We start from the raw sequence: 18,757 nt of genomic DNA, 5'->3' as shown, positions 1-18,757 counted from the left end.
AAAGTGTCATAATATCAATATCACTTTAAAAACAAAATTTGAAATTGGTAATTTATCATATTTAACCATTCGCAAGTGCTCAAATTTTCGTTTACAATTATATATTTGATTAGTTTCCAAAGCCTGATGATAGGATGTGGGGTGGAGCTCCTTGAAAGGACAAGTTTTCGTAACTGTTCTTTGATTGAATTCTTTGTATTGACATCCATTCTAGCATAGAGAAATAAGAAGTACATAAAGTGCTCAGTCTATACATCAGTTTTGGTACCAAAACGCTTATTATATTCGTAGTCGACATCTACCTAATATTATAACCAGAGTAACCGGAACTATATTTTCAACTCTGGTTATAATATTATATGAAAATCGTTGAGCATTAGACTTTTTGTTTGTCGTGATATTGTCGAGTAGCAGTACTGAGAGTTCCGCTACTTGACGCTAGATGTAGACTACGAAAATAATAGTATTTTTGGTAACAAAACCGTTGTATGGAGTGAGCACTCTTGGTCTTCTTAATTCTCTTTGATTCTAGTAACAAAAGAAGATAATTTACTTTTAACCAATTATGATATTAAATGCGCTCTAGTATAAATGCGCGAGTATTATCTTGCTCTAATTTTTTGTCCGAGAAAGTAGTAGACTGTATGACTTAAAAAATTGACCTTTTTTAATTTATAGAAAAGTATATTGGTCAAATTATAGGGAACAAAACACGATACGACGATCACATGCGAAAAATAATAGAATGTAGGATTGAAAACCATCGCGGAAAGGGACTCCCTAAGAAGAGTTACATAGATCAAATAAAGCATTGGCTAGACGTAGACTAGCATGTACCAGGAGATGAAGGAAATTGCATAAGATTGGATGAAATTGTAAAGACAATAAATTCTCTCTTAAATTTGAATAGAAAAGAATCTATATTTTATCATATATATATACATCTATCGGAGAAAACTAAAAATTATCAATATTATCATATATTCATTCACACATATTGATGAGCCCAACTGTAGTCGGTTGAGTACCGCCGACTTAATCCTGCTCATTTATTTACTTTTAATCTCCTATCCCAACATTATGACACAACATTAACCTTCTCTTTAGCATAAATTACAAATGCCTTCCATGGCATTTCCATCCTTAAATTTTTCCTTCTATTACAGTATTTATGTAATCGTCATATCGTGCCACCAACATGAAAGAAGAAGGAATCCTCTTCTGTTCCCAGTCATCGTCATAATAAATATATTTTTATCTTACTAAATTTAAACTTTTTCATTCATTTTTTGTTCTGTTCAACTTCATACCTCGCATCCAGCGCCTTTTCCTCATCTGAAACGCACAGCGCGTGCTGTATATAGGCGTTTTTTTATTTTCCGGATCCGGTGATTTTTACCGGATCCGGTAGCTCCTGAAAAGTGCCGGATCCGGTCGGATTACCGGATCCGCCGGACCGGATTGCAATCCCTAATGGATAAGCTTTTTATTGCTCAGCTGTATTAAACTTTGTAGAAACCGAAACTAATAAAGCACACGTAATAGAACTCGGAATAACAATAAATGCAACAAAGAAGAATAAGAATGCAAAGGCTTATAAATACTAGAAAATACACCACTACACATACACACTAATGCGGAGTAGTCTGGATTTTACGACCTGTCCGGCCTAGTGGGTAGTGAGTATCCCGGATTCGAATCCTGGTCAGAGCATATATTTGTGCGATGAGCACAGATATTTGTTCCTGAGTCATGGGAGTTTTTTTATAAGTATTTATATATTCCATATATTGTTGTCTATAAGTAGCCACAATTCCCACAACACAAGTCTTATTGAGCTTACGGCGGGCCTTATTCAATTTTTATGATAATGTGCTATAATATTGTATTATACCATAGTTTGGTCCTGGACTGTCACATTTCAAACATAGACAAAGAGAATCATGCTGTCTGTGTCTTACGCTATTACTAGCAGTAGCACCCAGAAGAAAGGAATGAGTAGTTTTCTTTGTTCTTACTGGCTGATAAGTACATTTTCGTCACCGTAACAATTACTTATCCGGAGGTTTATTCTGTATGTCATAACAGGTTATGAATTTGTTCCAGATAGGTTGTGGGCATGATCCATCACTGTCAAAAGTGACATTCCTTCAACCAGAAACGTCACGTTGGCACTGACCATATCCATAAATAAAAACCAAATCAAATTCATAATAACTTGTTATTCGCTGTATTTTTTTAACTATGGTATCTGAGGCTACATAAACTAATTACATATCTAGATATCCTATTGTAAGTACAAAGTTCCAGAGCAACTTGTTATTATAATCATAATATGTCGTTTATATTTAAGATTAGTAAACTTCACAATGGCAAATACTGAAATGTTCAAACGATAATAATACAACCTGCTATCCTTCATAGATAGATTATAAACCCGTTTATTTTTCTAAGGCTTCGCGAACCTCGACCCCCTTATGCAAGGGGTGGTGACCCACAGTTTGACAAACACTGACATAAAAAGTATCTCTGCTATGGTAATCAAATAAAGACGTATTCCAATTTACTTCACTACGCTCGCTGCTACTTGATGCTAACTATACTAGAGTCTGTGTATGGGATCCAATCCAATATATTCTACGACTCTTCTCTTTCCGCACAGACTCTAACGACAATATATCTGACTATTAATAGCCCTTGTTACCTCGCAATAAGATTCACAAATAAACAACCCTCAACGCCCTATACCCTACGCGTCTCAGAATTTCGAATATTCTAATTTTACTTCAAACGTTTCTAATCTCCTGGTAGACAGAGAATGATAGTATGCGAGACGGCGATGTGTGTCTTCAATACAGCGTGTATCCAATCAAATATACGTATACAGTTTTCGCCGTATCACAAAGGCGTAAGGTGTAATAGTGTAAACATAGTTTTGGTGTCGACTGTCCCTTACGCACTTTTCTTTGAGTGTGTATGTCTGTTTCTTTTAGAAAACTGGTTGGGAGTTGTGATGTTTTGAAGACGAACGGACGTAGTATTTGTAAGGAAATCGAATTCTAATTAATGAGACTTGGTTTTTAGAGTTTATATACACTAGCGGCCGCCGCTCGGCGTTTCCCCGTGGCGGTTCCATACTAATCGGAACGCCGAGTGAACGCGGTGACTCCGCGGCGTATGGAAACGCTGAGAAAACGCGGGGCAGTACGCTTGTGTGTGTGTAACACCTGGAGTAAAAATTTTGCAAGCTCTTTAAATTCTTTAATGCACTCCCGTCTGCGGCTGTCGGGAATTATTACCCTATCGTGCCAATATTTCACTTACCCCCTACGTTGCACAATGTACTATTTACTCGACTGTTTGTGAAAAAGCAGGTAGCTAATCTGTTTTCATCACACTTGCTCGAAATAGTACATTGTGCAACGAGGGGGGTAAGTGAAATTTTGGATACGAGGGTGGTACTAACTAGTATTCTGTCCTGCCACCGCCGAATGGGCCCTACGGAAGATCAGCGCTTGTTTCATACCAAGCATTAGTATTTTACGCACATAATGTTCTAGGCTATAACTGCGAATATCGAAGTTCGCAAATTGCGGGCATCTTTCTCTGTCACTTTAATTACGCCTTCATTGGAGTAAAAGAGAAAAATCCCCATAATTTGCTAATTTCTGTTTTCGCTGTAAGCCCTCTGTATTTCTGCGTTTGTTGTCTGTGCAAGGTGCGTAGACAAGATGCCAATCGATCATGCTCCGTAGCTTTGCGTAGTTATATCTCTCTATCACTCTTCCGTATTAGTGTGACAGAGACAGTTGCATTTCGATCGCTACGGAGTGATTGTATATATAATAACGATTGGCATCTTGTCTAAGCACCCAGTAATCAAATAGATCGTGACGGCCAATGTCGCCAAATATATCGAAAAAAAAAAACCTAATTCCTATGGTTACAAAACTGTGTCTATTATACTTGGCCATTTTGGCCGTCAATATATTTAATGCGGACTGTATATGTTCTAACATGTGTTATGACTGTCAGGAATGCATTATATTATATCCTTATCTAATGTTGGTGCAGGTTCGATCCCCGTCGGCATCGCAGTGGCGCGGCAGCGAGTCGGTGACGCGGGGCTGCTTGCCGCCCTTTCCCATAAAGACGCGCAGCAACGCTTGCATGACCTCGGTGAGTACCTAGGTTACCTACTAATAGCATCGAATTTAAACTCTCGTGAAACATACTGAAATTAAGCGGGTCCCTAACGCCAATGACCTTCGATCTGTTTTCTAATATTTTTTTTGTAGCTTATCATATCAACAGCAACGGCTGTAAGCAATATAGTATGCCATATTTACTTCAAAGTTCACTGTCTTCGAGATATTTGGCATCGAATTTGAACAATTTTAGGCCAAAAAATTGGTTTATGGTCATAATTTGTGTGTTAATTAGTCTAAAATTAAAATCTTTGACCAGTTTTTGGAGACGTCAAAGACGAACCCAAATGTGTAAATTTCGTACATGTAAAATCCTTCACAGCAGTAGAGTAACAAAAAAAGGGTTTTTTTTAGACAATGTTTAAAAATATATAAAAAAATAAGTGTTCATTTCTTTCAAAATCCGGCAGACAAGAATGGAGATAAAAGATTGAAGAACCGTTAGTCGTTTTTCTTATAATTCCATCTATAGTGCAAATCTAAGAGTAATTCTCGTACCAATGAGTTTTTCGGAACTTATGTACGAAATGTCATTTGATATTTACCATTAGCTTTTCGGTGAAGGAAAACATTTGCATACATCTGCTAAGAAATTCAAAGGTGTATGTGAAGTCCCCAATCCGCATTGGGCTAGCGTGGGGACTATAGCCCGAGCCCTCTCGCGCATGAGAGGAGGCCTGTGCCCAGCAGTGGGACGTATATAGGCTGAATTATTATTATTTATTATTATTATTAACTGCTTTTGGTCACTCGCGCGACATATTTGGGAGAGCCTAGGTCTCCTTTTTCAAACACTAAAAGTGCGAGTAGCGATCACGATGGGTCGGGTTCTCCGAAACATGTCACGCGAGTGCCTAAAAACAGAGTTAAACCGTAAAATGATAAGTTTCAAAATGTAGATATTTTCAGTGAAAAGTTCGCTAGTTTCAAACAACTTACATACAAATGTATTAATGGACTTAAATTAGATAGTTATCTTTAATTTAATTGCAATTATTGTTTGTTATTAGTGTTATTGCAATGTACTTCATCTTTGTTTTTATTTCTGTTAGGATGTACGAGCATTATTTGTAACTTCGATTTGGCAACTTAGAATTTCAGGTTTAGTTTAGTAATTATATGTATTTAGGTTATATGGTTTTCTGAATACTATATTTAAGGAAACTGTAGGTCTATAAGTCTATTACCCTATATTGTAACAATTTATCAATGTAAGAGACTGTTTGTTTCTAAATAAAGAAAAATAAAGAAAAAAAAAATTTGCTTAATACTAAATGATATTATAATTGAGGACGGGACAGAGGTGTAGGGTTAGAGCCGGCGTAGCTTTATTCGACGTTCATAAGCGCATTGTAATGTGCCTAAACTTACTTGAAAAGTAAACTATCTACAATCGTCTATCGATAACAAGCGTTACACGTCATTTCACATTTTAAAATCATTTATAATAAATAAGGCGTGGAGTGTGGATTACATATCTTTTTTAGTAAAACTATGAGGGGACGGTAGATACTTATGACGCATTGTTCTATTCGCCTATAACGTTATCTCTAGAACGTATTGCATCTTCAGCAGGTATTTGTTTTTTACGCCTACCTACTAACCTGTCCTATGCCAAATGATAACTCGCCAACATGAACAAAATCCTCGCAAAGTATAAAGTAGTTTGGGAAACGTTGATTTGGCAATTCAACGTTCTGAGATATTGAGGTTTGATTGAAATGGTAATTTGTCGAAAAAATGTTCGCCGAGATGCCATTATGCCATTTCACATGTGTACATCTGCTGAGTTCTGATACCTTGGTCATGGTGGAGTTTTAAGAGCATTTTGTGCAACGTTTCAATCATTCAAAATATGTTTTTTTTTATGTCACCTTTTTCAAGTTGGTTCATTTTAATTAGTTTCCGCTACGAGTACTACTGTTTTTATACAAGCTCTATAAAAACACATCTCTTTTGGAAACTAGGATCGTCGATCAACTCAATAATTGTAATTCATTTATTTAATAAATAAATAGCGTTGTTAAAAGGTTTTTTTACCCATTTTTAGGGTTCCGTAGTCAACTAGGAACCCTTATAGTTTCGCCATGTCCGTCTGTCTGTCTGTCCGAGGCTTTGCTCCGTGGTCGTTAGTGCTAGAAAGCTGAAATTTGGCATGGATATATAAATCAATAAAGCTGACAAAGTCGTACAATAAAATCTAAAAATTCAATTTTTTTTAGGGTACCTCCCCTACACGTAAAGTGGGGGTGAAATTTTTTTTTCGCTTCAACCCTAGAGTGTGGGGTATCGTTGGAAAGGTCTTTCAAAACTAATAGGGGTTTTCAAGAAACATTTTTTGATAAAGTGAATAATTTCGGAGATAATCGCTCCCAAAGAAAAAAAAAATGTGTCCCCCCCCCCTCTAACTTTTGAACCATAGGTCCAAAAAATATGAAAAAAATCGTGGAAGTAGAACTTAAGAAATACATTAAACGAAAACTATAGCGGACATGATCAGTTTAGCTGTTTTTGAGTTATCGCAAAAAGTTTTCCCTTCATAGTAAAAAGACTTACTTTAATTAGGTAGTGATTATGCAAATTTGCCTATTTGTTTAACTCGGGTGAAAGGTACCGTTTCATTCCTTGATTAACAATTTACTATACTTTAAGCTCCAGTTTAGCTTATTGTGACGGAAGAGTAACTACGGAACCCTACACTGAGCGTGGCCCGACATGCTCTTGTTTATCGTATCGTATCGTATCGTCGAAAGGCACAAAAAAATGAAATTGTAATATTTTCTTTTGCCGTTCGACCTATTCGTCCTGCCATATAGAAAATGGCTGCCATATTTCCGAAACATACGATATTACGCTTTTATGTTTTGCCCAACACAGCACATTAACATATTATGTTATTCTACGATAGCATAGCTTCTTCACTATTCTGTGAGCCTGGTACTTGACTGATATTTTGTTCCGTTAGCGTCGCTCAATACGTTTGATACGCTACCTGGCTACGTATTCCATTCACTGTATAAGGCGAGTCTCAATATTAGTAAAAACCAGTCTTACCTGAACTAGAGATGTCTAACAAATATACGTTATTGTGAAAAGGATTTATACTTGTTGATCAAAGTATTAGAATATAAATTACTTTTGTAAGCGTTTGCAATAATACTGCACACATATAAAGTAGATATAGCGTATCTAGCACGCACAAAACTCGTGTCGCTGTTATGCTATATCTCTCTATAGATTCTGCTAGCCTAGTACCACTATGTATTTAATACGATGCGCTTGATAGAAAAAAAAAAGTATATTGTAAAGGTGAACGGCAAAAATTGATGAATTGCGACATACAGGCTGATTTGTTTATCGTTCCAAATTTTAATGGCACTTTTTTTCGTTCCATATTTGAATATATACTTTACATGTTGACTTATTCAGTATTCTAGACGAAAATCGGCTTTCGAAATGGTAAATCAGTATAGTTTTTATGTTTAATTGATTGCGGGTTCGTAACGAAATCGTGGTTATCGCCTCGGTCACGCGACGTGAAATATGAACGTTGTGTCAATACGTATCGGAGATTCTACTTTGCTGTTCGATATTTCCATATAAAATGCGGTTTTTAGCGATGTTTCTAAACGAAACAAATACCTAATAAAATGATGTTATTTATTTGCGAAATTTGTTTTATACATAGTTTGTAATCTATGTTTAATCTTGATCGTAACGCATTTTGATTATTATGAGTAGAACTAATGTATGCTATCAGCGATAATGTACAAGATAAATACCTATTTATCTAATGATATTTATTTGATTTTTATGTGTAAAACGTGCAGACACAGGTTTTATTGCAGAAAGTATTTAATTTACAAATGACACAAATGTATCTTTTCCTATGTAAATAAATTGCTACCAAATAGATATCTCATTTGTCGTCGTTTAGTACGAAGCAATCACTGCTGGATGCGCTAATCTGAAGGCTCACCGCGAAATTAGAAATTCTATCTCCATCTCTAGTTTCTATCAAGGGCGTTGGCTGCCAGCCGACAGCCGAGGGGAGGCAAGGTGATGTAAATACATTACAATTTTAATATCAGACATGCTCCCAGTAAAATCTGGGGACGCTCTTGGATCAGTAGGTATTGCATTTTTGGAGACACCAATATTTAGATACCTTTTTTTTAAGGAAGAATAGTAACGTCTAGAGCGTCGGCGTCTAGTCAGCTGCGCCAACATTGCGTCGAGTAGCAGCCATTCAGTTGACTAGACACCGACGCTCGGGAGACGCTATATACATAGCACCTAATCTCATGCTGAAATATTGGTGCGAGTATAATGGACTGTAAGATTTCGCAGCCGCTACCAGCTAGCAAATACGGCTGCGGTAAAGTCATAGTAAGGATAGCGGGTCAGTCGTTTCTGAGAGCCACCCCACACTAGCGTCTCCCGAGCGTCGGCGTCTAGTCAACTCTATGCTGGCTGCTACTCAACGCAACGTTGGCGCAACTGCGCAGCGACGCCATTTTCCATAGCGCTGACTAAACGTCGACGCTCAAAAGACGCTAGTGTGGGGTGGCCCTAAATGGCAATGATTAGCGAAAGTGATCGGAATACCCTCTGGCACCAGTTGTTTTCACTGTCTAGTATCGACATTATCGACAATGTAGTTCCCTTGTGGAATGGGTTCCGTCGAAATGCAATTTCTCAAAATTGCCTAGCCTGGAAAGTGTTTACTGAATGAAGTCTAAACTGTTTATGACTATACGGTCACTCTTGTCGCTTTTATACCCCAGCAGATTAGATTGAATCGTCCAACTGCTCTCGCTGGAGCGCAGAGTCATTAGAATTTCCCCAGGCTACCTACTCACCACACCTATAGAGCCCAAGTTGGGAGAAAATAAAACTTCCCAGGGAAACAACACCAACAGACATATTACAGTTACTTTAGGGATGCTATTGGGGTAATTATGGAGATTTATTCTCGTTAATTCACGAGATATCTCGATTTGTGTAATCTTTTGAGATTTCGATAAGTTCAAATGAGGCTCCCGAAGGGGTACTGTTCGTTGGAATGTGGTTAGAATAGTTAAACGTTTAAAACAACTCTAAAGGCATAAAACAGTCATTCATATCTATGTACGCGGATGGCATGGTTTGGTTTGCGGTTTTCCTTCATGCGGGTAATTTCCATTGCACCCGCTGTATATTCAACTATGCTGTATACCTACTACAGTTCGTAGAATATAGAATCTTTAGAGTCTATACATTTGAAAAAACGTCCCTTTGTCCCTTATCTTTTAAGTCGTTGGTCAAGTATTTTTTCAAATCTTGTTAGGATTACATTAATAGGAACAAAGTAATTATGTAAATAAATGATTATAGAATTTGTTGCCTTACTTTATTGCCTGTATATTAAGGTAAGTGTATACATATTTCTGGCATATTTTTCGTTTCGATATTTTCAGATGTAACTGTACGAGTATATGATATGATAATAACAACTACCTATGTTTCTAGAAAATTTTGTAAGTACTTAAATATAGATAGATATTAAAAAAAAATCTACCTCCATACTGTGTGGTATGCATTTCATTCATTTGACTTACTCATACAACCCGTAATCTCGAGCAGGATTACATTGCAATGGCAGGCACTTTAGATAAGACATTGTGTCAACGGCCGTTTTACTAAGTGATTTGGTGTTGTTTACCAAATCTTTTTTGCAATTTGTATTTGTAGCGTTTTAAAAAAACCGATATCAAAAAAGTTACAAATCGAAAATCTTAACGATAACGTCCTTTTATTGAGAGTAGATTTTTTGAAACCAAAAAAAGGCTCAGCTGATTTTTTTAAAAGTATATTTTGGATTCGTAAAATTTTTTTAACTGAATTATCTTATTATATAACAGCATTTAGACAAAAAAATGTAATATGTCCTGCATTACCTGCAATAAACTCGTTCCTAAATTACCAATAAAATCCTAAACACTTTATTGATAGTTCTAACCTATTACGTTGACGTTTAGAAACAACGGAAACCCGGATTTAGTCTAAAAAGAATTTGTCGTTCGGTTCAGTCGAGTGAAATCACCTTGTATTACAATAAATTTATGCGTGCGAGGCTTAGGACAGGGGATAGTTTTTGTGAAACCGTGTTATTTATAGCCGTACCTCATATTTATAGGCTAAAATACCGAAAGGCTGGGTTACTAATATATTGATATAGTAACATTATAATAAAGGTAAATAATCTTGATAATTAGGTATGTCTTTTTATTGAGTAACGCTTTATAAAATTCAGTAAATATTTACTTATGAAAGCAAAATAATGTATGATCGTATATGATTTATAATTGCCATTACTTATTTTTCAAAAGTGTTTTCTAATAAAAAGACACGTTAAAATGGCTGACCTTTCTAATGCAAAAAAACTAACTATAGTTTTTTATATATTTGTTGATAGTTCTAAATGTTTTAATGTGTAATGTTGACGTGTAAAAACAATGGAAATCCCGATCTAGTCTAAAGATAATTTGTCATTCAGTTCATTCCGGTGAAATCACCCTGTATGACAGTGAATTTATGCGCGCGAGGTTTAGGACAGGGGACAGTTTTTGTGAAACCGAGTTATTTATAGCACCGCCTACAATCTTTTCTGCTTTCTTAGCATTAAGTTCGCCTTTTGTACGTTAAGTTTTTCTTTTGTGCAATAAAGTTTAAATAAATAAATATCAGTACCCCTAGTGTAAATAAATTCGATTTCGAAACGTGACGTACGCGTTTGCGTTAAGTCTCATTTTGTATGGGTTTTTGAACAGCGCGCCAAGCAGGTACAGATAGTGATAGTGAGGAAGAACTAGACCTAAGTTTTAACAAGTAATCGGTGCTCTAACAACCAAAGCTAAAGTTGCAACACTCAATATATGAAAACCTATAAGTATATATTTACTTGTACCGCTTTTGTACCAAGATTTACGACACCGAAGCGCGCTCACATCCGACAATTATATGCAAATTCGACACGCCGCTCACAGAGAACTTGCTCACTAGACAGCACATGCTAAACGATTCGCGAAGTATATGTAAGCCTCGATGCTTCTAGGCTAACTTATTAGACACTAGTAGATCTACTTCAATAGTAAAAAAGCTAATTTTCTATTCTTCAACGCTCGCATAGTGATCAACACACACTAAAGAAAGGACGCTTACACGAGGAATTTCGTACATTTATCCGCCTGTCCCTATCTGTGTCGCACGCGCGTTATATTGCTGTCCCGCCCATGATGGCGGCGTCAGTGACACTGTGCGAGCAGGGCAGCAATATAATTATGCTCATGCCATAGAAATAGGAACAGGCGGGTCAATGTAGGAAACTCCTCGTGGCAGGTGTCCTTTCTTTACCTCCACCATTGAGCCTACCTAGTTTTGGTTAAGATTCGAGTCCTTTGAGTCTTCTGCTTTAAGACTCGACTCAGTTTTTCAGACTCTTATAATTAAAACGAAACTCGAGTTCTTTTCAACTTATTACAGACCCGAGTCTTTTGTAGAAACTTGAATCCTTTTCGGAAACTTGTAACTTTATTACAAATAACTTCGAAATGCGTTGTCTTCATGATAAAATTCATGGATGTACATAACATAAATCATACAATAACGCCTATTTCCTTTACTGTTGTTTAGGTAAAACCTATAAAATTGTTGACTGAGTCTTTATTCAGAGACTCGAGTTCTTCTGGGTTGCGCTTAAAAAAGACTCGATAAAGGACTCAACTCGGGACTTAAAAGACTGTGAAGTTTTCTAAGATCTGAGTCTCGTGAAAACAAGTCGAGTTCTTCATTTTAGACTCAAAAGACTTGAGTTCCTACCAAAGTTAAGCATACCTCGTACAGAAGCATGCAGGCAAATGTTCAAGCGTCATCTTGCGGAGGTAGTCTACCCCACGACTATACCTCCTACACTCACCTCCTGCATATCCATGGTACCCTGGTACCTAAACATGAATGTGTATGTTCATTTACTATCAAAGTCGACACGGACAAGCTTTTATAAATATGTGTACACGACCTTATTGCCTAGATATTAAGGTAACTTTTGGCCCTTTATCCGTTGTGTATTAGTGTGTATGTATTTTCATGTAAGTAATTATTTTAATCAGGATATTTTGATATAATCTTTTGCATTGTTCGCAGTTAGATGATTTCGTTAACTGTATTGTGATTTATTGAAGTTAATTACGGGTTAAGTATTCATTTTGTGCTGTTTTTAATGAGTAACACAAATTTACGCATTGTTGGACATCATTTTTTTTTCACAATTGTTTACACATCTACATAAAATAAAACTATTAGGTATGCAGTATACACCAGGGACCGGACCCGCTTACCCTAACCCGTTCAAAAACCCGGGTTATTGTAAAGCTGTGTTCCAAAAACCGCTTCATTTCGGTAAGCTTTTGATTCGCTTACCGGTTAAGAAACTAATCCTTTTATTTGAATTAATTCAGGTTAGCGCTTACCGATATTAAAAACCCGGGAAAGGGTTACCCCTTCAAGCGCTGATTAAATACGAACAAGCTGTTTTAACTTTTACGTGAACTGCATATGGTCTATTAACGTAGCGCCCGACGCGAAACACGGCGGTTCCATTCCCTACGTGCACGTGCGAGTGCGCGGCGCGGCGCGGCGGCAGTCGGTATTTGTCAAAGGCTTTGTAATTTGCCGACCTAATATTGCTAATTCAAACAAAAGTGTACGTTAAGTCAAGTAGCGCACAACGTAGATTTCAAAACACATGCTAAAGTTTAAGGCAAATTACCTAATATGGTAAGGCGTTGCATTGATTTTGGTATATTTTTGTTTAGTACCTATTACTCCTATTATAGTCACTTTCTTTATCGTTAGCTGTCTGTGCACATCTCCTGTGTCAGTGGAACTCATCAATGGCTTCTAATAATTTTATCGAGTTCGGGCTCATTTTAAAGGTCTTGACGAGTTCTTTACGATACACATGGTGGAGAGGGTCTGATGGTGGAATCGGAAGGTGTCGATGGAACTCATCGATAACTACTAATAATGCTATCGAGTTAGGGCTCATTTTAAAGGTCTTGACGAGTTCTTTACGATACACATGGGGGAGAGGGTCTGATGGTGGAATCGGAAGATGTAGATGGAACTCATCGATAACTACTAGTAATGCTATCGAGTTTGGGCTCATTTTAAATATCTTGACGAGTTCTTTACGATACACATGGTGGCGAGGGTCTGATGGTGGAATCGGAAGGTGTCAGTGGAACTCATCGATAACTACTAGTAATGCTATCGAGTTTGGGCTCATTTTAAAGGTCTTGACGAGTTCTTTACGATACACATGGTGGCGAGGGTCTGATGGTGGAATCGGAAGGTGTTGATGGAACTCATCGATAACTACTAGTAATGCTATCGAGTTTGGGCTCATTTTAAAGGTCTTGACGAGTTCTTTACGATACACATGGTGGCGAGGGTCTGATGGTGGAATCGGAAGGTGTTGATGGAACTCATCGATAACTACTAGTAATGCTATCGAGTTTGGGCTCATTTTAAAGGTCTTCATGAGTTCTTTACGATACACATGGTGGCGAGGGTCTGATGGTGGAATCGGAAGGTGTTGATGGAACTCATCGATAACTACAAGTAATGCTATCGAGTTTGGGCTCATTTTAAAGGTCTTCATGAGTTCTTTACGATACACATGGTGACGAAGGTCTGATAGTGAAATCGGAAGTTGTCAATGGAACTCATAGATGACTTCCCATAATGCTATCGAGTTTAAGCTCATTTTAAATGTCATGACGAGTTCTTTACGATACCGTCGTCGAGGTTGGTCGGGTCCCGGGACGCCTCTGGGAGCCCTTTTGATGACCATTCTGTCGCCAGATGTGCGAACCGGACCGTATGGTTTTGACTGCGCGCATTTCTCGTTTGATTTTCGACTTTATTAAAATATCCCGAGAAACGCGGGTTTAATGTGTGTCGGTTTTATAATGTGTAAAATCACCGCGCATACGCCGAAGTTAATCCTCAGCGAAGCCAAGAGTACGAGCTGTACGAGTTACCCGGTGAGAGCTTTCCATTTAACCTCTAAGTAAAATTATGTTAATGTGCGTAATTATGTCATGTTCAAGCAGGTAACAGTTGTTGTTTTCTTACGAACATACTTGACTCTTGCCTCAAAATAGGTACAGTTAAAGACAGGTTAGTAAACGAACTCTAATGTTGTCTTTTAAGCATTCCAATTTCGTTCTAAATAAACGATTTATAGGGCTCGTACGAGGGACGCTGCACTATAAGTATTCGGCAAAAGCAAGCCAAGCCAAGACAAGCAAGCAATACGCAAGAGAAGTTCGCTTAAACAAAGAAATCAAAATACGAAACCCTACAAACGGTCATCCTATTATTAACTAACTGCAAACTGACATCAATACAGAGCTCTTTTTTATATGGTCCGACTTCAATGGTCCTATCCCAACACGTGCATTTGTGCAGTTGTAAAAAAAAGGGTACGGCTACTTTCACCACACGGTGCCGGAGCGTCAGAAATATACCTAATAGAGATGCTGGTCTAGAGACTTCAAAATAAATACCAGACTGAATTGCAAACTAAAAGATACCAAGTAGGATCAGTAAAAGGAATCTTTGCATTACGAAATAGATTAGATACCTACCGGAATGGAAGAGGGTGTCAGGGGTCTCTGGTAGACCAAACTACCTAATAACATTCAAGTTTAACAGTCAATGGAAGTGGAATTCTACTAATAGTTTTGTGTTTTTATTATTGAATGTGTGTGTGTTTTCTTTAAGTTAAGTGATAGTGCAGTTCTGTTACGCTCAAAGTAATTATGTCGGTGTGCAAATTATATCTGTTTTTGTGTTTTCCTTGTGCTAGAAGTGTCTGTGTTGTGCAGTGATATAATCCAGATTTGTATGTCCGCTGAGCAACCAACCCCGTCGTGATTGTCTAAACTACTATCGAAATTTAAACGCGCAAGTAACGCATCTGGAGGGCCGTATGCTTGTTTGCCACCATTGTGGTATTAAAAAAACAAAAAAGGTAATACATAAGAAATCTATAGCGCAACTCAAGCAACTTTATTTACTTGTTTTAACACTGCCATGTCTAAAAGTGACCTGATGGCACCTCGCTAGAAGTGCTCAGTTTTGGTGCGCTTAAATTACTATATACCTATATATAAGTTTGATATTTATGAATAAGGAAGAAATGTAAATATTTCTTCCGTGCTAATGACAGCGTTGTTTATTTTTTACTATTATTTTATATAAACTACCATTTTTATTGGATCGAGTGCTATTCTATTATATACGAGCCTGCCAGCCTTGCTTAATAAGTGCTATTACTTTTGGTTTATCATCAGTAACACAGTGCATAGTGGAGCTTGTCCTCGACCGTATAGTAAGAAAGCTAACGGTCCTCTTGGATACTCCTGCACCTATACAACCATTAAATAAAATTAAATATCTTGGCACTTATATCACCTCAGGTCATGACAGGGACGCCCAATATACCTATACGCGGGAGGACTCACTGAACCACGATATTCGGCACTATTACCCTGACCCTATTGGGAACACATATCCGAAATCAGAAGCAGCCTAAAGAAACAAGTGGAAAGAATATATAAACAACCGGAAATGGAAGGAATCAAAGCCAGAGGAAGCCGAAAGCGATGGCGGCACTAGCGGTAGGACATGCAATAAGGAGCCAGCCCTAGGTGACCTACCACGCTTTGATTAGCATCACGAATGAAGAAGAAATGACATTACGAATTAAGGATAAGATTATCCAGGCTCTTAAAGTTGTAAGAAACAAGAGGGGGGGGGGGGGGGGGGGGGACTTCATAAAAATAAAAATACAGCAGTCACATACCCTCACATTCCTTATACCGAGTATCTATTACACACCAAGTATAGTATCTATCTACCCCATGCTGACTTAACGATGCCTTGTATTCGGGTCGGCTAAAACTTTCCTGTCTCTCCTACTATCCTGACTGCAAACCCTACACTCCAGTCCTATCTACTGGGTGCTCCGGTGTCTCGGGCAGGCTGCGGGTGCCTACGGCGGAGTGGCAGGGGTTGTTGCGTAATGAGCCGGTGTGCGAGCGTACTTTGTTTGATTTCGCGTTTGAGGCTTAGCCGGTGGCATGTGACGCTGACATAATCCACCGACTCGCTGCCTCTTAGGTTGAATCAGCAGAGTCATGCGAGCTTACAGTGCTATTTTGTATCAACATCGCCTCCCCCTTGTAGTCTCCCCTTCCTAGTCCTTGCTGCAGGATCTGCTGGCTGGAGTTACCCCAAGTATCAGTATCAGTATCAGTATTTTAAATATCTTGACGAGTTCTTTACGATACACATGGTGGCGAGTGTCTGATGGTGGAATTGGAAGGTGTTGATGGAACTCATCGATAACTACAAGTAATGCTATCGAGTTTGGGCTCATTTTAAAGGTCTTCATGAGTTCTTTACGATACACATGGTGGCGAGGGTCTGATGGTGGAATCGGAAGGTGTTGATGGAACTCATCGATAACTACAAGTAATGCTATCGAGTTTGGGCTCATTTTAAAGGTCTTCATGAGTTCTTTACGATACACATGGTGACGAAGGTCTGATAGTGAAATCGGAAGTTGTCAATGGAACTCATAGATGACTTCCCATAATGCTATCGAGTTTAAGCTCATTTTAAATGTCATGACGAGTTCTTTACGATACACATGGTTGAGGGCCATCATTTTTGAAAACCACATTCCCTAAAACCTATAAAACGACATCCATGACAACTTTTATGACAAATTGCATGGCCGCCATCCTGGATTCCAAAATAGTCATGATTTTCGAAATCCGTATTCCCTAAAACCTATAAAACGACATCAATAAAGACTTTTATGACAAATTGCATGGCCGCCATCTTGGACTTCGAAATGGTCATCATTTTCGAAATCCGCACTCCCTAAAACGTATAAAACGACATCCATGACGACTTTTATGACAACTTGCATGGCCGCCATCTTGGATTCCAAAATAGTCATAATTTTCGAAATCCGTACATGGTCACCATCTTGGACTCCAAAATGGTCATCTTTTTCGGAATCTGCACTCCCTAAAACCTATAAAACGACATCCATGACGACTTTTATGACAAATTGCATGGTCGTCATATTGGATTCCAAAATAGTCATGATTTTCGAAATCCGCACTCCGTAAAACCTATACAACGACATCCATGACTATTTTTCTGACATATATCATGGTCGGCATCATGAATTCCAAAATGATCATCTTTTTCGAAATCCGCACTCTCTAAAACCTATAAAACGACATCCATGATGACTTTTATTAAATAGTACGTGGCCGTCATCTTGGATTCCAAAATAGTCATGATTTTCGAAATCCGCACTCCCTAAAACCTAAAAAATTACTTCCATGATGACTTTTACGACAACATGTGTGGCCGCCACCTTTGATTTCAAAATGGTCATCATTTTCGAAATCCGCACTTCCTAAAACCTACTAAACGATATCTATGACGACTTTTATGACAAATTGCATGGCCTCCACCTTGGATTCGAAAATAGTCATCATTTTCGGAATCTGCACTCCCTAAAACCTATATATAATGACATCCATGACGATTTTTATGACATTGTACATGGTCACCATCTTGGACTCCAAAATGGTAATCTTTTTCGAAATCTGCACTTCCTAAAACATATAAAACTACATCCATGACAACTTTTATGACAAATTGCATGGCCGCCATCTTGGATTCCAAAATAGTCATGATTTTCGAAATCCGTATTCCCTAAAACCTATAAAACGACATCAATAAAGACTTTTATGACAAATTGCATGGCCGCCATCTTGGACTTCGAAATGGTCATCATTTTCGAAATCCGCACTCCCTAAAACGTATAAAACGACATCCATGACGACTTTTATGACAACTTGCATGGCCGCCATCTTGGATTCCAAAATAGTCATAATTTTCGAAATCCGCACTCCCTAAAACCTATAAAACGACATCCATGACGATTTTTATGACGTAGTACATGGTCACCATCTTGGACTCCATCCATGACGACTTTTATGACAAATTGCATGGCCGCCATCCTGGATTCCAAAATAGTCATGATTTTCAAAATCTGCACTCCCTAAAACTTATATAACGACATCCATGACGATTTTTATGACATTGTACATGGTCACCATCTTGGACTCCAAAATGGTCATCTTTTTCGGAATCTGCACTCCCTAAAACGTATGAAACGACATCCATGACGACTTTTATGACAAATTGCATGGCCACCATCTTGGATTCCAAAATAGTCATGATTTTCGAAATCCGCACCCCCTAAAACCTATAAAACGACATCCATGAAGACTTTTATGACAAATTGCATGGCCGCCATCTTGGACTCCAAAATGGTCATCATTTTCGAAATCCGCACCCCCTAAAACGTATAAAACGACATCCATGACGACTTTTATGAAAAATTGCAT

At 38.0% G+C, this 18,757-nt stretch overlaps 1 protein-coding gene across 3 annotated transcripts in view; it reads left to right on the top strand.

The window, feature by feature from the left end:
- LOC133521812 (protein winged eye) overlaps positions 1 to 18,757 on the top strand; it is a 162,097-nt gene that overhangs the window by 88,265 nt on the left and 55,075 nt on the right. For all 3 annotated transcript variants that reach the window (XM_061856881.1, XM_061856882.1, XM_061856883.1), the window contains exon 7: positions 4,075 to 4,179. In XM_061856881.1, coding sequence (XP_061712865.1) covers positions 4,075 to 4,179 — 105 coding nt within the window. The remainder of the gene's footprint in view (positions 1 to 4,074; positions 4,180 to 18,757) is intronic.

Source organism: Cydia pomonella, chromosome 10, assembly GCF_033807575.1.
Source record: "Cydia pomonella isolate Wapato2018A chromosome 10, ilCydPomo1, whole genome shotgun sequence".
Taxonomy (NCBI): domain Eukaryota; kingdom Metazoa; phylum Arthropoda; class Insecta; order Lepidoptera; family Tortricidae; genus Cydia; species Cydia pomonella.
The sequence above is the reverse complement of the archived record's forward strand: the minus strand, read 5'-3'. Positions and strand labels throughout refer to the sequence as shown.